Below are 20,696 nucleotides of genomic sequence, written 5' to 3'. Positions count from 1 at the left end.
TTAGACCAAAAAATGAAGAAAGGGGTTGGGTATTGGGTTAATGGGGCGGACCGGGTCGACCCGTGTGAAGTGGACTGGGTCGTGGACAATTGTTTGGGCCTGGGGTTGAAAATTGAAGAAGTGGCCCAATCCGATTTTTATTTGTATTTTTGTTATCTTTTCTTCTTTTATTTTCTAAAACTAAATTATAAAAATACTTAAATTATTATTAAGAACTAAATTAAGTTATAAAAGCGCAAATTAACTCCCAATAACAATTAACGCACAATTAAGTAATAATTAAGCATAAAATTGTTCATTTGGACATTAAATGCTAAAAATGCAAAAGATGCCTATTTTTGTAATTTTTAATTTTTTTGTAAAACTAATTTAATTACTAACAATTGTAGAATGAAATCCTACATGCAAAATGCGACATATTTTTATATTTTTTATTAATTTAACAAATAAGCAAACACAGACAAATACAAATAATTATCCAAAAATATCACAAAAATACTCAAAATTGCACACCAAGGAAAATCATTTTATTTTGCATTTTCTGGGAGTATTTCTCATATAGGGCAAAAATCACGTGCTTACACTAGTGACCTCGCCCAAATATTCGCCCATAACATCTTTGGCCTCCCTTGTCCACCATTCTGTAAGATGAAGAGATGTGGCAGGCAGCTTTCTAACACGAGGGAAGGAACTGATCACTGGAGGATGAACTTTCAAGGTGAGAACTTTATCGGACTGATTTTGCTCGTCGCTCGTGATTTCAAGATGAGGGTGTGGCTTATTATGGTCACAAAATTGCATCTTGATTGCCAGAAGTCAAGGTTGTATACGTTGCATGAAAGGAATTGAGAAAAAAGATTAAAATTCATGAAGCATGTCCAAAATTGAAACAGAAAAATCAGATCCTGCAGCTAACTTTAAAAAAAATCATAGAAACCAGCACACAATGAATTGAAGTGCGAGTATTCGGTGTAAAAGTAGTCTCTGAAGTTTAGAATTCAAATGATCAAGTAGTGCTTGATTTTGGGCCTACGTCAAGATACAAGCTATCTAGTGAGCGCGCAAATCTGGAGACGCAATATAGCAAGATCGCAACTCTGAATTTCAGAATATTACCTGGATAAATATATTAGCTTTCTGGTCGTGATTTTTAAGCATGTCGAAGCTCCACGAGTCTACTTTCCAGCGCCATAAACCGTTTGTGATTTCGGTATTCCTTCAAAAAGTTATTAAGTTTCTCGTGACGATGCGCGAATCTAAAACCATCAGCGAATTCGAATTAAGAACCTGATTTCGAAGAGGTTACCTAAACAAATCTACGAGCTATGTGATCAGGATTTTCGGATATGTCAAGGTGCTACGAGTCTGCGTTCCAGCTCCACAAACCGTTAAGATTCAGGTGCTCCTACAACAAGTTATGAATTTTCTCCTGCAAGTTCTCCAAGCTGCCAGGAAAGTTCTGTCACAAAGACAATAAGGGAAGAACAACATTAGCTGCAAGCTTTGCTTCATCTGAGCATAATAAATTATATGATCAACCGGAAAATGAAAAGAAAGCAAGGCTAAGTCCATAACGCCGCAATAGAAGTTGGAACGATAGAAGACGTTTGTTCTATTAAGCACCATGATAAGAGGCAAACCAGACCAAAACAAGTGTATGAGGACTTACATAAAGGAAGGAAATACTCGAAAGAGTTGGTGTGAATATAATGCATCGGAATGAGTCCTTATATCGACCACCGAAGGTAGTGTTTGATTCGTTCCCAACATGGTTTCATTGAGCTGTCACTCTTTGAGAAGAACTCAAATTTCAGGATTGAGGAGTTTATATCCTAAAATTTCTGGACAAGAAAAGTTGGGTCCTAAAAGAAGACAAATTGAAAAAAAATACTACTCTCTCTTGTTCCTAAAAGAAAAGGGAGTTTTTGTTGGCATGAGTCCTAAAATATCTGGACAGGAAAACCGAGCAAGTGGAATACCAATTGAAAGTTTTTAAAAAAAATAAAAGGGCGCGACTTTCCATTTTTTTCAATTTCAAGTAGAGAACGACTTCATATAGTATTGATGGACTCAAGTCTGAAGTTATTGAGCAGGAATATCGCAAGGCGAATTCGAAAAGCCAAATCAATTCGATCCAAATGCTATATGTTGTAAATTCACAAGGTTGTATTTCCAAAATAGGAAAGGGCTTACAAGGAGTCAAGTTTGAGGTTCAGACAAGTTTGTCAATATTAGTACTTCAAGCCTCGCCGTTAAAGTTTGACAAGTCTACAAACCGATGCAACTTGAAGTAGGGGGCATCTGTAGACGATTGAATTTTATTTGAGTTTAAGTTCATTAAATTATTTGGACCACGTGATAAATTCAAAGACATGTCAGCCCAAACAAAGATTACTGGCTAGAATAATTGAATTTATTATTTAATCCAATATGCGTATATGGATTTAATTAAGAGCCTAAGTTAATTGGGCTAGTTCATCTTGTTGGACTTCAAATGATAAGCCCAAAATCCATGCCACGTGTCAAATGACATGGCACGCCAAGTCAAATCAAGGGCCACTAAAATCATGCCACGCGCATAAGTGATGTAGCATGCCAAGTCAAATGTAAGGACCAATCAAATGTCGCCAAATATTCAAATGACATGGTTCAACCAATTATGTGCAAGCTTATCACATAGCTTTAATGATAGGTTTGATGACTCAAGTTGGCCAATCAAATTGGAGGAAAAAGATATGTGTTTATCACAAGTTCCCTCCCCTCCAACTATAAATAAGGGGTCTCCATAAAGCTAAAGGGAGAAGAAAAAGGATATATATTGAAGTTCTCCTCCACAGTGGTGATTCGCAAGTCTTCCGAACAGCAAGAAGTCGTCGTCTCCAAGGGGTGAGCCGCAAGTTTTCCATCCTCCACGTTTGTGATCAAAGCCTAGCTCCGCATTCGTGGTCAAATCCCAACAACAAGTGGTCCATCAATTCAACAACAAGTGAAGCTCTTGAATTGACGGTCGTGAGGAGAAGAATCAGAGGATTACATCTTTTAAACTTAAGATTGTTCAAAGATTATAACCCGCGTAAATTATTGAAATACAAATACTTTTTTTGTCGCTATATTTCTTGTCTTGATTATTATTTTCAGGAACGAAATTTTAATTGTTACAGTTATATTCTCTAATTCACATGCCATAAATCTCTCAAACATTGCTGGGACTTTTAGACTATAGACCAGAAACAACCAGAGCAACAGCTAATGAGATGAAATAATTGAACAGGCCAAAATAGAAATGAGAAAGATGTCCCATTACTTTGTTTTTCAACATGATAATAATGTGAACTATATAAACAAGTCACAAACTAAAACATGACATTAAAATCATGCAAAGAAACTTTATCTTTGATTTTTTGGGCAAAGGACGACCCGGTGCACGAAGTACCTGTTAGGATCGAAAAATCAGGTGCCATGCGGAAGCTAATAATGCAAACCTTGAACGACGATAAATCATGCTACAAAAGAGAAATATACCAAAAGAGACACAAATATTTAATGTGGTTCGGTCAATTGACATGCGTCCATGGCGGAGATGAGCAATCCACTATAATAAAAGAGAGTACAAAATATAGAGAGAACAACCTCACAAAGAGGTAAACACAAGTAACACACTAACACTTGTCCCGTAACGTTCTCCCCCTAAACACGACTCTCAAACCCCATATGGATAAATTATGGATACTACTGAATGAGAAGGACGGATCTTCAATTTATAGAACTCCAAACCTTTTCCTACAAGAAAAGGGACTATCCAAATATGGAAGAATTATATTTTCCTTCTAGGAAAAGAAAAACTTTATTATGGTAAATATGTTGTCCTTTCCTTCATGAGATAGGAAAACCAATTATGGTAAGAAATTTGGACAAACACCTAACAATTCTCCCCCTTGGCCTGAATTTTCTGACGAAATAAACTTGATCCACCTTCTTCGCATAGCCTTCAATAGGGTCGCATCTCCAAATCTCCACCACAAAGTTTGTCTCAATGTGCGTAGCACACCGGCCAAATTTCTCAGATAAAAATTACTATTATTGTCAAATATGTTACGGCTAGAACTGAACCCTCCAAGATGAACCTGTCTTGAACATCGCTCTGATACCACTTGTTAGGACCGAAAAAACCAGGTGTCATGCGGAAGTTAGTAAAGCAACACTTGAACGACGATAAATCCGATAACAAAAGAGAAATATACCAAAAGAGATGCAAACATATAATATGGTTCGGTCAGTTGATCTACGTCCACAGCAGAGGTGAGTAATCCACTATATAAAAGGGAGTACAAAATATCGAGAGAATAACCTCATGAAGAGGCAAACACAAGTGACACACTAACACTTGTCCCATAAAGTTCTCCCCCTAAATACGATTCTCAAGCCCCCTATGGCTACATTGTGGATTTTACTTAATGAGAAGGACGGATCTTCAACTTATAGAACTCCAAACCTTTTCCTACAAGAAAAGGGACTAGACAAATATGGAAGAATAATATTTTCCTTCTAGAAAAATGAAAATCTAATTATGGTAAATATGTTGTCCTTTTCTTCGTGAGATAGGAAAATCAATTATGGTGAGAAAATCTGGACAAACACCTAATAATTCTCCCTTGTGGCCTGGATTTTCTGACAAAATAAACTTGACAAAATAATGTTTGGAGAAGCAAGATGAAAGATTTGTTATTCGTGAAGAAGATGCATCTACCCGTTTTTGCAGCTCATAAACCCGAGAATGTATCTGATGAAGATTAGGATTTCGAGCACCAACAAGTATGTGGATATATACGACAATGGGTTGAAGATAATGTTCGCAACCATATTGTGAACGAGACACATGCGAGATCATTGTGGGAAAAGCCAGAGACTCTTTATGCTTCAAAATATGGGAACAACAAGTTGTTCCTGCTAAAGTAATTGATGACCTTTAAATACAAGGAAGGCAGCCCTATCTTTGGTCACATAAATGATTTTCAGGGCGTCCTTGATCACCTGTCTAGAGTGAGAGTTAATTTTAATGATAAGATACAAGGACTTTAGCTTTTTAATACTCTACCAGACTCTTGGAAAACTCTTCGTGTTTCTTTGACAAATTCAACTCCTGAAGGTAAGGTGACCATTGAATATGCCAGGAGTGGTGTGTTGAACGGGGAAGTAAGGAGAAAATCTCAGGGTTTATCCTCACAAGCAGATATCTTGGTTACACAAGACCGGGGGAGAGATATAACAAGAGGCTCAAGGAATAGAGGTAAAAGTAGAAGTAAGCCAAGTTCCAAATACTATAATATTACATGCAACCACTGTGCCAAGATAGAACACATCAAAAGGTTTTGCCGCAAGTTGAATCAAGACATTAGAGAAGGAAAGAAAGCTGAAAATAACGAGAACAATGTTGCTGCTATTGTTCGATATAACCTTCTTTTTGCTTATGATGAAAACGTCATCAATTTGGTATCCCATGAGACGACCTGGATAGTAGATTCTGGAGCTACCTCACATGTCACACCAAGAAAAGACTTTTTCTCATCTTATACTCATGTTGATTCTAGAGTGTTAAAGATAGGCAATGCTAGTAAAGTTAAGGTGTTTGGTGTTGGCACAGTTTGTTTGAAAACTAATAATGGTTCAATGTTAGTTCTTCAAGATGTTAATCATTCTCCAGACTTTCCTTTCAATTTAATCTCCACAGGAAGATTAGACGATGAAGGTTACCATAATGCCCTATTTAAATGGCCAATGGAAGCTCACCAAGGGCTCGTTAGCAGTGGCTCGAGGAGTCAAGTATGGTCATTTATATGTGACATAGGGATATATTCATAATGACTCCATAAATCTTGTAGAAAGTGACACTTTATCAGAATTTTGGCACAGAAGATTGAGTCATATGAGCGAGAGGGGGATTACGTGTTTGGCTAAGAAAAGTTTGATTTCTGGAGTGAAACAAGCAAAGCTGAAAAGGTGTATCCATTGTTTAGCTGGAAAATAGAAAAAAGTTTCTTTTCATAGCCATCCTCCCTCAAGAAAGCCTGATTTATTGGAGCTAGTACACTCTGATTTGTGTGGTCCTTTTAAAGTAAAGTCAAAGGTGGTGCACTTTACTTTGTGACCTTCATTCGTGATCATTCTCGTAAGCTCTGGGTGTATCCTTTGAAATCTAAAGATCAAGCACTTGGCGTGTTTAAGGAATTTCAGACCTTAGCTGAGAGACAGAAGGGGAAGAAATTAAAATATATTCGCACCGATAATGGTGCTGAATATTGTGGTCATTTTGATAACTATTGCAAGGAACAAGGAATTCGCCATCAGAAACTCTGTCCAAGATGCCTCAATTGAATGATTTGGCAGAGAGGATGAATAGAACTCTAGTTGAGAGAGTTAGATGCTTACTTTCAGAAGCTAAACTTCCAAATACATTTGGACGGAAGCACTTAACATTGTTGTCTATATCATCTTGTTGTTGCTTTGGATGGTGATGTCCCAGACAGAATTTGGTTTACCAAAGATGTTTCTTATGATCACCTGAGAGTTTTTGGGTGTAAAGCTTCTGTGCATGTTCCTAAAGATGAGAGATCGAAACTGGATGTCAAAACTAAGCAGTGCATCTTTATTGGTTATGGTCAAGATAAGTTTGGGTATCGTTTTTATGATCCAGTTGACAATAAACTTATTAGAAGTCGTTATGCAATATTCTTTGAAAACTAGACTATTGAATGTATTGACAAAGCTGAGAAGATAGATTCTCATAATGAGAGCTTAGTTGATAGTGATCCAGTTTCTATTGCTAAGGCACCTATTGCACATGAATGAACCCAAGACAATGATGGAGACAGTGATCAAGAACAAAATGATCATCATGGTATAGATATTATGGATGCTTCAGTTGATGAAGTTGTGGTTGATCAGCAACCAATTCCTGCTCAAGTAACTACTTCGAATGCTCCTGAAACCTCTCTTAGAAGATCTAAAAAGGAGAAGCAAAAATCCATGCGCTATCCTCCTGATGAGTATGTACTTTTGACAGATATGGGAGAACCTAAGAATTATGATGAACCCATGCAAGATACTCATAAAGATCAGTGGATCGAAGCCATGGAAGCTGAGATGAAGCCACTCCATGAGAATGGCACATATGAATTAGTGAAATTGCCGAAAGGTAAGAGAGCTTTATCTAACAAATGGATATTCGGAATAAAGCAAGATAACCATACCTCTGCGCCAAGATACAAGGTTGGTTAGTTGTTAAAGGTTTTGGCCAGAAGAAGGGAGTTAACTTTGATGAAATTTTCTCCCCTGTTGTGAAGATGTCTTCTATTCGTATGGTTCTAGGCTTAGCCGCAAGTCTAGATTTAGAAGTTGAGCAGATGGATGTCAAGACTGCTTTTCTTCGTGGTGATTTAAATGAGTGAGATTTATATGGACAGCCTGAAGACTTCATAGTTAAACTTGCAGATAAGCATGTGTTTTGCAGAAAATTGGCAGGCATGAAGGCTGTCAATAGTTCCTCTAAAGACACATTTGGCCCATTGGATGGAGGGGGAGTTTGTTGGGCACATACTCATGTTGTCCAGCCAAAGGCCCAATGGCCTAATCCTATTCCCTTTTGGTTTCTATTCCTATTCGGAAGTGGATTCGGTGTTTATTCCTATTTTGAGTGGGTTTTGGCTTTAAGAGAAAGCACCACTCATGATCTATAAATAGGACAACCTTGAAGAATTATTCTATGCTCATTGATACAAGTCTTTGAAAGACTTAAGCACATAAGACTAGTTTTTAAGAGAGCTTTCATCAAGAGAGAAGAGAGAAGAAAAGTATTTGTTTCGCTGTAGATTTTTTCCGATCAGCCAACTTCAAATCATGTTTTCCGATTCGTTAACTGTTGGATCAGGCTAAAGTTTTGACTGAGTGTTTGTAACATCTTGATCTTTGATTTGAATGGTGAAGATCGGATTTCGCTTCCCATAGAATCCGATCTTGAGCCTCGAACAACAGCTTTATTTTTGTGGATTTTCCTCTTTCTTCAATTGATTATTTGTTGCTATTGTTGCTCCATATTTGGCACTTGCTGTGTAGTCAATTTGGAGAATTTTTGTAACCCTCTTATTGTTATAGTGGAGTTTTTTGGATCTTTGTGATCTCGTGATTTTTACCTTCGATTTGAAGGGGTTTTCACGTTAAAATTTGGTGTTCTTTACCTTCTTTATTTTTGGGTTTGTCTCTTCCTCGACATAACAGTACCTTGCATTTACGTAGGGTTCGGAGAAGAGCCGCATCCCAAGTGAGCAGTGGCGGATCCAAAATTTTTAATGATTTTAATGTAAATCCTAAATGGTCAAACATGATCATAGCGAGTGCTCATGGTCAATTTTAGGTATCTATGAATATATTACACAATTTGGACAAATCCAATGGGTGTACGGATTATGCATATTACTTAAACTCTAAAATATATATATATATATATATATATATATATATATATATATATATATATATATAACACCTACTAGAAATCCGGTAAAAACCGACCAACTTTGATCGGTAATGACCAATAGCCGTCCAAAATGCGGCCATTTACGTGTGGACGGTATTTTAGAGATCGGAAAGGCATACCAACCAAAGTTGGTCGGAAATTACCGGTCAACTTTGGTCGGTCAATTAAATTCAAAAAAAAATATTGCAAAAAAAAAACCAAAGTTGGTCGATATTTTAATTATGTAATTAAAAGATTCACCATCTGGGAATCGAACAGGGGTCTGTACTGTGACAGGATACTATTCTACCACTAGACCATTGGTGCATTTTATTTTAAGTCTGCCTTTTATTTGATTTATACTCTTTAATTGTATTTTCGCACGAAAATTACCGACCAAAATTGATCGGTTTTATTAAAAATAAAATTACTGACCAAAGTTGGTCGATTTTTTAAAATGACCGGCCGAATTAACCGACCATTGATCGATTTTTTTTAATATTAATTTTTATATATTTTAATTGAAAAACCGACCAAAGTTGGTCAGTTTCTTGAAAAATAAATTTTGCGGAACTCAAAAATAGCTTCGCGCATTTTTGCGCCAAAGAAAACTAACTAAAGTTAGTCGGTTTCGTAAAAAAAATATTTTAAAAAACTGGCCAACAAACCGACCAACTTTGGTCAGTTTTTGGCCGGTTTTTTGACTTTGGTCGGTTTTTGCCGAATTTCTAGTAGTGTATGTGTGTGTGTATATATATATATATATAATGACGATAAGTGTTTGACAAAATAGGCAGGTGAGTATGAGGAATGGAAAAAAAAAAAGACAATTTGGTTTTACAAAATACAAAAAAGTAATAAATTAAACATTGCAAACTTTGTTTGTTGCGACACTTGCGTGTTTGAGTGCGTCACAACCGAAATGAGAGAACGTCTAATTTATGTGAGAAAAAATAAATAATAAATTGGATTATTATTAAATAAAGTTAGGTGACTAATTAATGAATAGAGAAAAAGGACTCAACAACAAAGTAAAATAAAATTGGTTGAAAATTATTTAGGTTGTACTAATCAGTGATAGAAAGAAATTAAGTTATTAAACATTGATATAAAAATAAAAGAAGAAATGTATCAATGATAAGAAATATAATTATATAAATTAAATATTATATATAGAAACAGTAATTTTGGGGCCCTGAAAAGAACATAAATACAGGAAACTGAGGCTTTCAAAATAAAATTAAGTAACAAAAGTCAATAGAAGTGATCGATGCAGGTGGGTACTTTCATGTTCTATGAATGAGAATGGATAACAGAAGGAGCTTAGGACCAGTATTAATTAAGGAACACAAAAATGGCATTTTCTTATAGGGATCACCAATTAAATTTTGAATAAGCACGTGAATAAAATTGTATTCGAAATTTTAAGTCAATATACTCAATAAATGTGGGTACCAATTACATTTATTAATTAATGTTTTGCCACATAGATGCAGATTTCATAGAAATGTATATTCATTTTTTCCACTTTATATAATTGAACAGACCAAATTAGAATTGAGAAAGATGGCCTATTACTTTGTATTCGACATAATAACAATGTGAACTATATGTCTATATAAACAAGTCACAAACTAAAACATGACATAAAAATCATAAATGTAAGTACATTACGGCAATTCAAGTCAGACTTTTTGTGAAGAAACTTTATCTTTCATTTTTTTAACAAAGGGCAGCGCAGTGCACGATGTATCTTGCATTTATACATGTTCGGAAAAGGACTGCACTCCAAATTGGTGAACTGCAGGCAACCTACCATATTTGGCAAAGGCCGGGTGAGATCAAACTTATATAACTAGTAAAAATAGCACGATATAGCAAGTTTTCAGACTGGTCATTCAAAATAGTCCGCGTTTACCAAGTCAATGAAAAATAACCACTATTTTGCTGCAACAGAGACCAGTCCAACATAATATACTGGAGTTCGATGCATCTATGTATGAACTTCAGCATATTATGCTGGACCGGTATACTTTGCTGGCTCCAGTATAATATACTGGAGACTGGAGCACCGGTGCTCCAAACTCCAATATATTATGTTGGACCGGTATATTATACTGGAACTCTAGTATATTATGCTGGAGTATTTTTCCGGATTTTGAACAATGTTTTCGTTCAGATTTATCTTTATATGAAAAGTGGCTAAATTTCGATTACTTTTGAAACTGGACTATTTTTGAATGACCACTTGTAAATCTGGCTATTTTTTAATTTCTCCTATACGTGGCAGAATATACATTTTGACCTTGTCCAGAAAATACCTTTTTACCTTATCCACAACATAGAGAAAAGGGATGAAAGGAACTCTACTATTTGGTTAGGGCAGATTAATTTTGACAGTGATGTGGAGATACTAAAGGAGATGAGCTTGTCAACATGTACAAGAAGACGCATCACAAGGATCTATTGTACGTACTCTTACTTTGTATTTTTGCAAAAAGTTGTTTCCACAACTCGAGTCCGTGACCTCCTAGTCACATGACCACAATTTTACTAACTACGCCAAGGCTCCCCTTCACAAGAAAACATTACATGTTCTTAATTTATTCAACAAACATTTATGAAATTATCTACGCGCTCTAATCAAACTCCAGGTTTTAATTAATATCTGCCTTGACTGATCCCTTAATAATGCAACTATTGCTACAAGCCTACAACGTGAAAATTGAGTAGATAACCTTAATTAAAGAGGTTGTGGCAGACACGAAAACCATACGAAAGAAAAGATAAAGAGCAATCACGGTAAGGAGACTGTGATAGCCAAGGGCGAATACAGCTTACGGCAAACGGTGTTACATCATACTGTTTCGTCGAAATTCTAATTAAATATGCATGTACATATAGTATACAAAATAAAATAATGGGTATAAATATAAAAAATGACACCGCTTGTTATTATAGTAATTTATTTATTCGTTCATTTTTTTAAATATTGATACCGCTTTATTAAAAATTCTGCGTACGCCACTGGTGATAGCTAGCCGTATGTCGGGCTAACTAGTGCGCAACTTGATTATTTTACATGGCACACGTTACTTTTTATATGTATAGATATCACCTAACGTTTGATGTCTTTATTTGAATTTGGACTTTAATCTTCCGTGTTATTCACTAACTTTACTGATCGTTAAGACACACCGTTCAAATCAACTATAAGTCTCTCTTTTTAACGAACTACAGCCGTCTCCTTTAGAATGTGTCACAACAAAAAATATGCTTTATTTTCATTTGGAAGGCAATGTGTGGCTGAGCCTTTACGAGTTCATTTATATTTGGAATATGGATTACTTGCAAGGTAGCTAATGGGCAATGGCCTGCTGTTATGGAACAGGATTCTTATATAGAAGTCAATAGTAGGCACTAAAAAAAATAATTTTCTAAATAATATAAGATAATTCAAATTAATGTTATCTTTATCAGTTACGATTTAACATTTTCTTATGATTAGGTATTGAAGAAAAATACATCTTAACTTCCCCACCATATTTCATTTCGTCCCTTTGCCATCAAAATAAGTCGGTCGATTGGCTCTACCGACCGCCACAAATCAATTGGTTTTCGGTTGGCTTTTGTCAATTACCAACCACATTGGTCGGTTTTGGCAGTCGTCTCATCAATTTTTGACTTGCTTACACAATTTGGTATCATCCTCTCTTTTTTTCCTTATATAATAGTGGTGTCCAATCAGCTTACTTGCACACACTTCAACTCATATATGGAAACACACTTCAACTCATATATGGAAGGTACCCATTGCCTCTCACCAAAATAGGCATACGGTAACTCTACCCATTAAGTACCAGGCACATACGAAAAATCACCTATCATATTTTCTGTTTTTGCTAGAATTTGAATCCTGCTTCCCATAGTTTTTACCCACTTTATTAACAGATAGGTCACATTCTTGAGTGTACATAAAGCAGTAAACTGTTTCCCTTAACTAAAAGCATATTTCAAAAAAAAAGGGCAAGAGGTAAAAGAGAACGCGCCTAACATGGCGCAGCATAGTTTTCCATTAAATTCAAGAGCAAATTGCATCTAGTTAGTTGAATTACTTCACCTAATGAGCAAATACAACACAACTATGGTTGCAGAAATTCTCTCAAAGATGCATGCATAGAATACAAGATTTTATGGAATTCAACCCTTGTGACAACCTTTTACAAAGACCACAAAGGAACAAAGGTTGCAAGCAGAATATTACTTATAAGCATTCAGTGCCATAACCTTGCATTGTTCATTCATGGCCAAGAGTTGTGCCTCTTTCTTGTCAAGAAGAGCTGTCAACCTCACATTCTCTTCCATAAGTTTTTGGACCTCGACCTCTTTCTGCATCTTCTCGCTCTCCAATTGGGTTGTTTTCGCAGTTAACCTGGTTCACATAAAACAAACTGAACTCATAAAAATTCCCGGATATGGGACCTTAGCATTTGTTAATTACAACGATATACTTTTCGTGCAAACAGGGATATATAAGACAAACTATTACAATTATAATTCTTGCGGAGACCACTACTCTTAATGCTCCGGAGAAGAAAAACCAAGTATTAGCCACTAGATGTGCTTAGACTTCTATTCTCATGCGTCAAATTAGCGTGAGATATAATTAATTAGTACTATACTATTATGACCATTAAGAAGGCGGAAATCAACCAAAACGAACGAAGCCAGTTGTAAGAGCAGGTAGTCCAATTGCAGCAGAAAGTAAGGGGCACGAAGTTCGCCCAAAAACAGCAAGAAACAAAGACATGCTCTGCTCAGGATCTTCCCAATGGTGTTTCAGAACACAGTGTTGGGCTAAGCAAGCCCACAGAAACTCTTATCATGGTGTTATATTGTCCGCTTTGGATCACGTCCATACAATTATTTTCCGAAAGGCCTCACACCATTAAAGAGTATTCCTACACCTTTTTCGTAGCTTATTTTCTTATCAACTTTCGTGGGACCGTTGGCGCACCCAGCAATCTCCTACTCCAACTAAGTGCCTCATGGCACTTCACCGAGATATATGGACAATAATTTATATAGTCTCAAAAAAACATGATATATGCCTAACTCTAACCGGCTATGTTCAAAACCTAACCACGTATATACGATCATCACCTCACATATATGAAGTACCTAATCATGTGGCAAACAACAAGCAAATCGCTTATAAGGAAAATTCCCTCTTACAAGGATAGACAAGAGACTTACCTCCATTGGGTAATAACTTCAACCTTCCAAAACAGACTTTCCTCTCGAATCGACCTCCAATAGGCCTCACACCATTAAAGAGTATTCCCACACCCTTTTGTAGCTTATTTTCTTATCAACATTCGTGGGACCATTGGCACACCCAGCAATCTCCCACTCGAACTAAGTACCTCATGGCACATCACCGAGATATATGGGATTATCTGGAGAATGCAACCCACATTATCTAAGTACTTATGGACACCAAAATCCACAAGCTTCTTGTGTGTGCGTCTCCAACGATGGGCAAATGCAGTAATTTGGATGTAGACAAGCAAAGGCCATAGGCCGGCCGTTCCACAACATCACTTCGACATTTCTATACTTGTATCACTAAGTTGTCGACACTGATATCAGATGTAAGGCTAAGCTAACCTAAAAACACTCGTAACAGTTGTGATCTTGTCTGCTTTAGGCTAAACCCATACAATTTTCCCAAAAGGCCTCACACCATTAAGAATATTTTACGCCTCATATGTAGCTTATTTTTCTTTTCAACCTCCAACATAGGACTTTGTTCGCACATCAACACAAAGCAGCGGAATTTTGTCAAATAGCTTATAGAAATCCTGATTTTCATGCCACATTCTTTCCCTTTGTACTGCTCTTCCTAATTTTCATGACACACTCTTTTATTCTATACTGCTTGGTAACTTCAACATAGAGGAACGTAAAACAGGAATGGCACACAGGCAGAATATATTAGTCGGTTACAAGCCTATAGAACTTCAACATTCGAGTTTACACCAGGCTAGATAATTCGACAACACATCCCCCGTAAATTGCAGGGCCAACATGAATTTTAGCCCAGTCAGAAAAGTATATCCAGATAAAAAATGGATAAAACACCACAGCAGAGAATAAGTAATCCCCCCCCCCCTGCGGCAGGGAAAATAAATCCCATTGTGAGAAGCAAAAAGGAACTTTTCAAGAACTTTAGGTCCTCTAGGAAAGAACATTATCTAACATAAACCAGCATTAACATCATTTGGAAACTTTAAGAGTCAGGATGGGTGAAGACAAATTAGAGAGACCAAGTGGAGATGGAATGACGTGACGATTGTATAGTTTACCCGCACACAGTGTATATGAAGGATAAAGTTCGATAGAGAGAGAGAAAAAGAACTGGGAAAGGAACGGAAGGCGATAGAGACTCTATACAAGCAAATCACTTACTGCATTAAGTTAAGATAAAAGTAATACAGTAATTATATGATCATTACCACTTAAATCTACAAAAAGCGAATAATTATTAAATTATACATGAATAAAACTATAATTTCAAATACACCGAAGAGTAAGCGGAAAAGACAAGATATACTACACTTTGTAGTTAATCTTTTTGGATAACCGGGAAATCCCTAAGAACTAATGGCGTAAGGTTCGAAACTCGGGGGATAATGAGCCCACCCCTCTATCCTTCCCCACTTGAATACCAGGCCTTTGTTTGCGGCAAAATTTGAACCTGTGACTTGCGCCTAGTCCACAAACCACGCGTTGTGCTCATACTACTAGACCATAGCCCTGGAGCCACTACACTTTACTATTAATAGATCAACTTAGTTCCAAATTTCAGTTAAAAATCACTTAGAAGGATAATCTGAATTTTTGTAGAGGTCTAAAATATATAACATAAACTTAATATGAACTAAAATTCAGTAATTTGAATTGTTTCACAATGCAAGTTCCAATTTTTTGTCTTAGTGACCAGTTCAGTTTTTATTATAAACTGTTAGTCCAGCATCTTAATTTGTAATATTGGTAGAAGGTGATTATCACTACCATCACTAGTTGGATCAGAGAAAAGCTTTTGCAAACCTGCAGTCAAACCGCCTCGTTCTATGTTCTGTGTCTAGGACATGCCATAGTGCTAGCTTAAATTCAACTTTGCACTAGAAAAAAAAAAGGATGATTCTTCATTCTTAGTACAAATAGTATATTTCATTTTATCTTTCAGATTTTATTGTTTCTGTACATATCAGTAAAGCCGAGAACAAACAACCTAGTGCCCTGATACATGGTATGAATCATATGACCAACATTCAAAGACCTAAAGAATTATTAATTTATTATAACCAATTCCACCAAAGGACACTCTGGTGCTGTGGGAGAAACATGGCTGGAAAAGATGCTTAAGGGTTCTTGATCCGTTGACATAAATTCAATGTCTAAGTGAATTGGTAAGCAACTTGTTTTTTATGTTAGTACACTAACAGTAACTTCTGATATCACTCGCATACTGACCAGAAGCACTCAAAGAACATAATTAAACAGATGTACCATCATTTTATGATAACGGAAATTATGTTCGAGTGAAAGAGTTATACTGACTGTTCAAAAAGCCTTTCAATTGTCTGGAATTGCTTTTCTGATGACAGAAGAGTTTCTCTGACACTAACGAGACTACTGACATAGGATTTCAGAGACTCAAAATCTCTTTTAACACGAGAAAGCTCCTGCTCATTTTCTGTAGCTCGCTGCCTCTGTCTAGAAGTTTCTTCGACCAAATCTTCAACTCTCTGGCGCATCTCATTCAAGATACAATTTGTACCCAAAGCAAACCTTTCCATCTCTTCTAACTTACCTGACATGTTTTCAATCTGAAGCGCCTTTCTTTGAATCTCTTCATGACCTATTGTTACCTTCTCCTTCTCTAAAGCAGTTTCAGATTCAGCCATTATAGCCCTCTTGACAAGATTTTCCATAACATCTGTAACCATTTGTACACTGGTGAGTAATTCGCTCGTATAAGATCCATCTTGTTCATCAAAGGAATCTTGTTTACTCGCAAGTTTAATCCATGTCTCATCATCAGCATCACTAAACGACGAGAGATCTAAGTCCCTTGACCAACTAGACAACGGTACACCATTTTTATCAATAATTCCTACTCCATCTAGTTCTTTTATACCGCAGGACATATGGGCCAAATCTGGAACAGCCATGACTCTAGCTTTAGCTTTCAAATACGTCATTAATGTTGCAGCAGTTCTGACTCTACGCCAAAGTACATCTAACTCCTTTTTTGTATCTTCTTCTGAACCCTGAATACAAGCTTTTACATCTAATAGTTTTGCTTGCAAAGCATCCACTTGAGACTGGTTTTTCTCCATCTCTTGCTTCCAACTAACTTGTGTTTGGCTCAGTTGGTACTTTAAATCTGAAAGATCAATATCTTCCTCAGCCGACATCACCTGTTATAAATTCAAATTAGGAACTTAGATCGTTAAGATCTAACAACACTAGGAAGTAGCAACACGTACAGCACACATGGAGAACGAAATCTCACTAAGATCATCTCAAAAGTCTAAGGTGTTTTTTGGCTAAGTCAAAAAGAAAATGAATCAAATGCAAATAATGAATAAGACAGTAAACTGTGACTAACAAAATACTATCTTTCTCATCCACTCGAGGCCGTTCTTTCTTGTTCCTTCTAACCAAACAACCCCCAAGTTTAATCACTACGACACAGTTCTTGATACACAGATAACAACAACAACAAACCCTGTAGTTTCCCACAAGTGGGGTCTGGGGAGGGTAAGATGTACGCAACCTTACCCCTACCCCTGGAAGGGCAAAAAGGTTATTTCCGATAGACCCTCGGCTAGAGAACGACTGAAAAAGAACAGGTAATTGCAACAAGTAGAAATAACAGCAAAATGAAATAAGATCTAATCCAAGAATGCAGTCAAACTCTAGGTAGTAATAGTCATCTATGAATAAAAGATATCATATTAACACTAATGCTAGCGAACTGAGTAAGACAAAGAGAAATGCTCGACTACCTACGAACCTTCTACCCTAATCTTTAACTTCTACACCCTCCTATCTAGGGCCATATCCTCAGTCAGCTCCAGCTGCGCCATGTCCCGCCTAATAACCTCTCCCCAAGACTTCTTAGGCCTACCTCTACCCCTCATGCTGCCCATCGATGCTAACCGCTCGCACCTTCTAACTGGGGTTTCTATACTTCTCCTCTTAACATGCCCGACCATATAAACCTCGCCTCCCGCATCTTATCCTCCACAGGGGCCACTCCCACCCTTTCCCGAATAACTTCATTCTTAATCTTATCCAACCGGTATGCCCACACATCCACCTCAACATCCTCATCTCAGAGTACTTTTAGCTTCTGGGTATGAGAGTTCTTGACCGGCCAACACTCTGCTCCATACAACAAAGTCGGTCTAACTACAACCTTGTAGAACTTACCTTTAAGTCTCAGCGGCACATTCTTATCACACAAGACACCGGAAGCGAGCCTCCACTTCATCCATCCCGCTTCGATACGAGGCGTGACATCTTCATCAATCTCCCCATTACCTTGTATTATAGATCCCAGATACTTAAAACTACCTCTCTTGGGGACGACTTGCGTACCAAGCCTCACCTCCATATCCCCTTCCTGGATACCGTTGCTGAACTTGCACTACATGTATTCCGTCTGGGTCCTGCTCAACTTGAAACTCTTAGACTCTAGGGTGTGCCTCCAAACCTCCCGCCTCTTGTTAACACCACCCCATACATGGATAATGCATCATAAATACATGAACAAATTCTTTGGCAGTGCCGTGCATTTACAATTTTGCCACAAAAAATACAAAACGCATTCTAAAACAGACAATGAATAATGTTTTTTGTAAGATAAGAATGAAGATTTACATACTCCCCTAGCAAAAACAAAATACTTCTATCAGAAACTACACTAAGAAGATAGTGCCCCTTATGCTCAACTTCTATCACCGTTTAATTCACATCAAATTTACAGAATTCATATTTTGAATCTATAAGATACATTTGTATATATAAGTTCAAATAAAGAAAAACAACAACAACAAACCCAATGTAATCTTACAAGTGGGGTCTGGAGAGGGTAATATATACGCATACCGTACCTCTACCTTATGGAGGTAGAGAGATTGTTTTCGGTAGACCCCGGACTCAGAGAACAATGAAAATAAAGCCACAAACAATTGCAACAACAAGGTAACAGGGTAACGGAAGAGAATGACACAACATGTACTAATAACGAACCAAGAATAAGAAAATAAGATAATTTCTTCCATCCCATCTATCTAAGCTTTATTACGCAGTATATGTGTGGAATAGTCGAGGTGCGTCCAACCACTCAGACACTACCAAAAACAATAAATAAATATATTGAAGTTCAAGATAAACTCCTAGTAAGAGGCAGACTGCCAATTCCATCAACTGCAAACCCAAGATAAGAAACTAAACATTGTCCTCCTTTTTACAGATAAATCAAAAGAATTCACTTATAAAGTACAAATTGTTACTTTTGGCAGTGAGTTCAAAAAAATGCTAAAGACAGCATTTTTAGTCCAACCCAACTTTCAATTTGGCTTCTTTAACAAATCCAATATAACCCCAAGACAGAATCTTTATAATTTGTCCCTCCCTAAAAATATCTAAAGCCACCAAGAAAATAAAAATCAGAATTTTACCCAATAAAGCAAACACAATTACCATAAAAATAAATCCTACTAATACCCAATAATTTATCATTTAAGGAACCAAAATAAACACAAAATCAAAAAATTAGCAAGGATGAAAAAAATTAGCAGGTACAATCTGAGCAAAAAAGAAAACATACATTTTGTTAGGAAAATTTTCAAAGGCATAGAAAAAGAGGCACCTTGTAAATTTAATGGGAAAAAAAAACAATTGAGAGCTTTAGATTTTTGGCAGGTGATGATGATGATGATACTGCTCGAACACGCGTTGTGTGGAGGATGGGTATTGAAGGAATTTGGTAAAGACAGCTTCAAGTTCTTGATTGTCTGTCTTTTTCAGTTTAACTTTATGGGAATTGTATTTGTTTCCCCTAAACCTTCTTAAATTACAGATTGGGTATCACTTCCTTTTGAGCCTTTGCATAAAATAAACTTATTTTAAAAAATATTTTTCAAAATGTACTTTTAGTGAAAAGCAATTTGTATTTTGTTATTTCATTTAAAAAATACTTTTAAGTAGTAATTAATATTTAATCAAATTTTAAAAAGTATTTTTTACTGTATTTTTGTCTATTGAATAAAGTATTTTGAGGAGAAGTTACTTTTTTTACTTCTTAAAAATTACTTCTGCTTCTAAAAGTATTTTTTTTCTTTCTAAAAGCTTGGCCAAACATCTAAACTTTTAAGCGAAAAAGAAGCTTGGACAAATAAACTATTATTCTCACCAAAAATCCAATTTTTGAATTAAATAATTTCGAGAGTCAAAAAAAATTTCAATATGTCTAAAAAATACTTTTTTATCTTAAAACACTGGTTTATGATAGTTTTATTTATATTGTATTCATTGAATTATCTTTTTTAATTGGATTTTCATATAATAGTTGATGTTAGAATTGAAAAGTTAAAACTAAATTTAAACACGCACTTTATTTATCAAAAAAAAAAAAAAAGATCTGTTGGTGAAAGTAATATTTCATATGATACACTGTCAAATTTTACATTTCAATATTAAACTTCACTCTTCACAATATCCATGACCCTATAAGTATTTGGATGTGTTGCATTTCAGTATTCTGAAAATAAAACAACCATCAAAGATTATGTTGGGTTGAATAAGATTTTTCACTTTTAATTTTGGTCAAAAGTGCTTTTGGCCACAAAAAAAAATACTTTTGGCCCAAATAAAAATTTGATCAAACAAACACAGTAACAACAACAACAACGATCCAGTATAATTCCACAAGTGGGGTCTGGGGAGGGTAATATGTACGCAGACCTTACCTCTACCCCGAAGGGTAGAGAGACTGTTTCCAGGAGACTCTCAGCTTAAAAAAGCAACAGGAGCCGATATATTAGTACCATAAAAATGCATAATAAAATAACAGCAATATAAGAGATATTTTAGGTTCCAAACTTTG

The 20,696-nt window shown here is 36.2% G+C and overlaps 1 protein-coding gene and 1 long non-coding RNA gene across 3 annotated transcripts; both read right to left on the bottom strand.

Annotated features, from left to right (window-relative positions):
• Positions 1–504: 504 nt before the first annotated feature.
• LOC107778893 (uncharacterized) lies at positions 505–1,919 on the bottom strand. The gene is made up of 3 exons (XR_001646496.2): positions 1,670–1,919; positions 1,307–1,459; positions 505–1,216 (listed from the first exon to the last, which is right to left on the bottom strand). It is a non-coding gene; the product is annotated as an uncharacterized LOC107778893 (long non-coding RNA).
• A 10,624-nt stretch (positions 1,920–12,543) lies between these two features.
• On the bottom strand, positions 12,544–19,607 carry LOC107778890 (uncharacterized). 2 transcript variants are annotated; one of them, XM_016599216.2, is made up of 3 exons: positions 19,461–19,607; positions 16,136–16,998; positions 12,544–12,941 (listed from the first exon to the last, which is right to left on the bottom strand). In XM_016599216.2, the coding sequence occupies exons 2-3, from the start codon at positions 16,993–16,995 to the stop codon at positions 12,770–12,772; spliced, it is 1,032 nt and encodes a 343-aa protein (XP_016454702.1). In that variant the 5' UTR covers positions 16,996–16,998; positions 19,461–19,607; the 3' UTR covers positions 12,544–12,769. The 2 variants fall into 2 exon arrangements, with proteins under 2 accessions (XP_016454702.1, XP_016454703.1); XM_016599217.2 differs by having other exon boundaries at positions 19,419–19,557.
• Positions 19,608–20,696: the final 1,089 nt, after the last annotated feature.

Source organism: Nicotiana tabacum, chromosome 21 (assembly GCF_000715075.1).
Source record: "Nicotiana tabacum cultivar K326 chromosome 21, ASM71507v2, whole genome shotgun sequence".
NCBI lineage: Eukaryota > Viridiplantae > Streptophyta > Magnoliopsida > Solanales > Solanaceae > Nicotiana > Nicotiana tabacum.
Note: the sequence above shows the minus strand (reverse complement) of the source record. Positions and strands in the feature narration are given on the sequence as shown.

Coding starts and splice junctions, on each gene's coding strand:
- LOC107778890 (XM_016599216.2), bottom strand. CDS start 16,995: ATGTCGGCTGAGGAAGATATTGATCTTTCAGATTTAAAGTACCAACTG. Junction 12,942..16,135: donor ATTGAAAGGCTTTTTGAACA/GTCAGTATAACT, acceptor TATGTGAACCAG/GTTAACTGCGAAAACAACCC.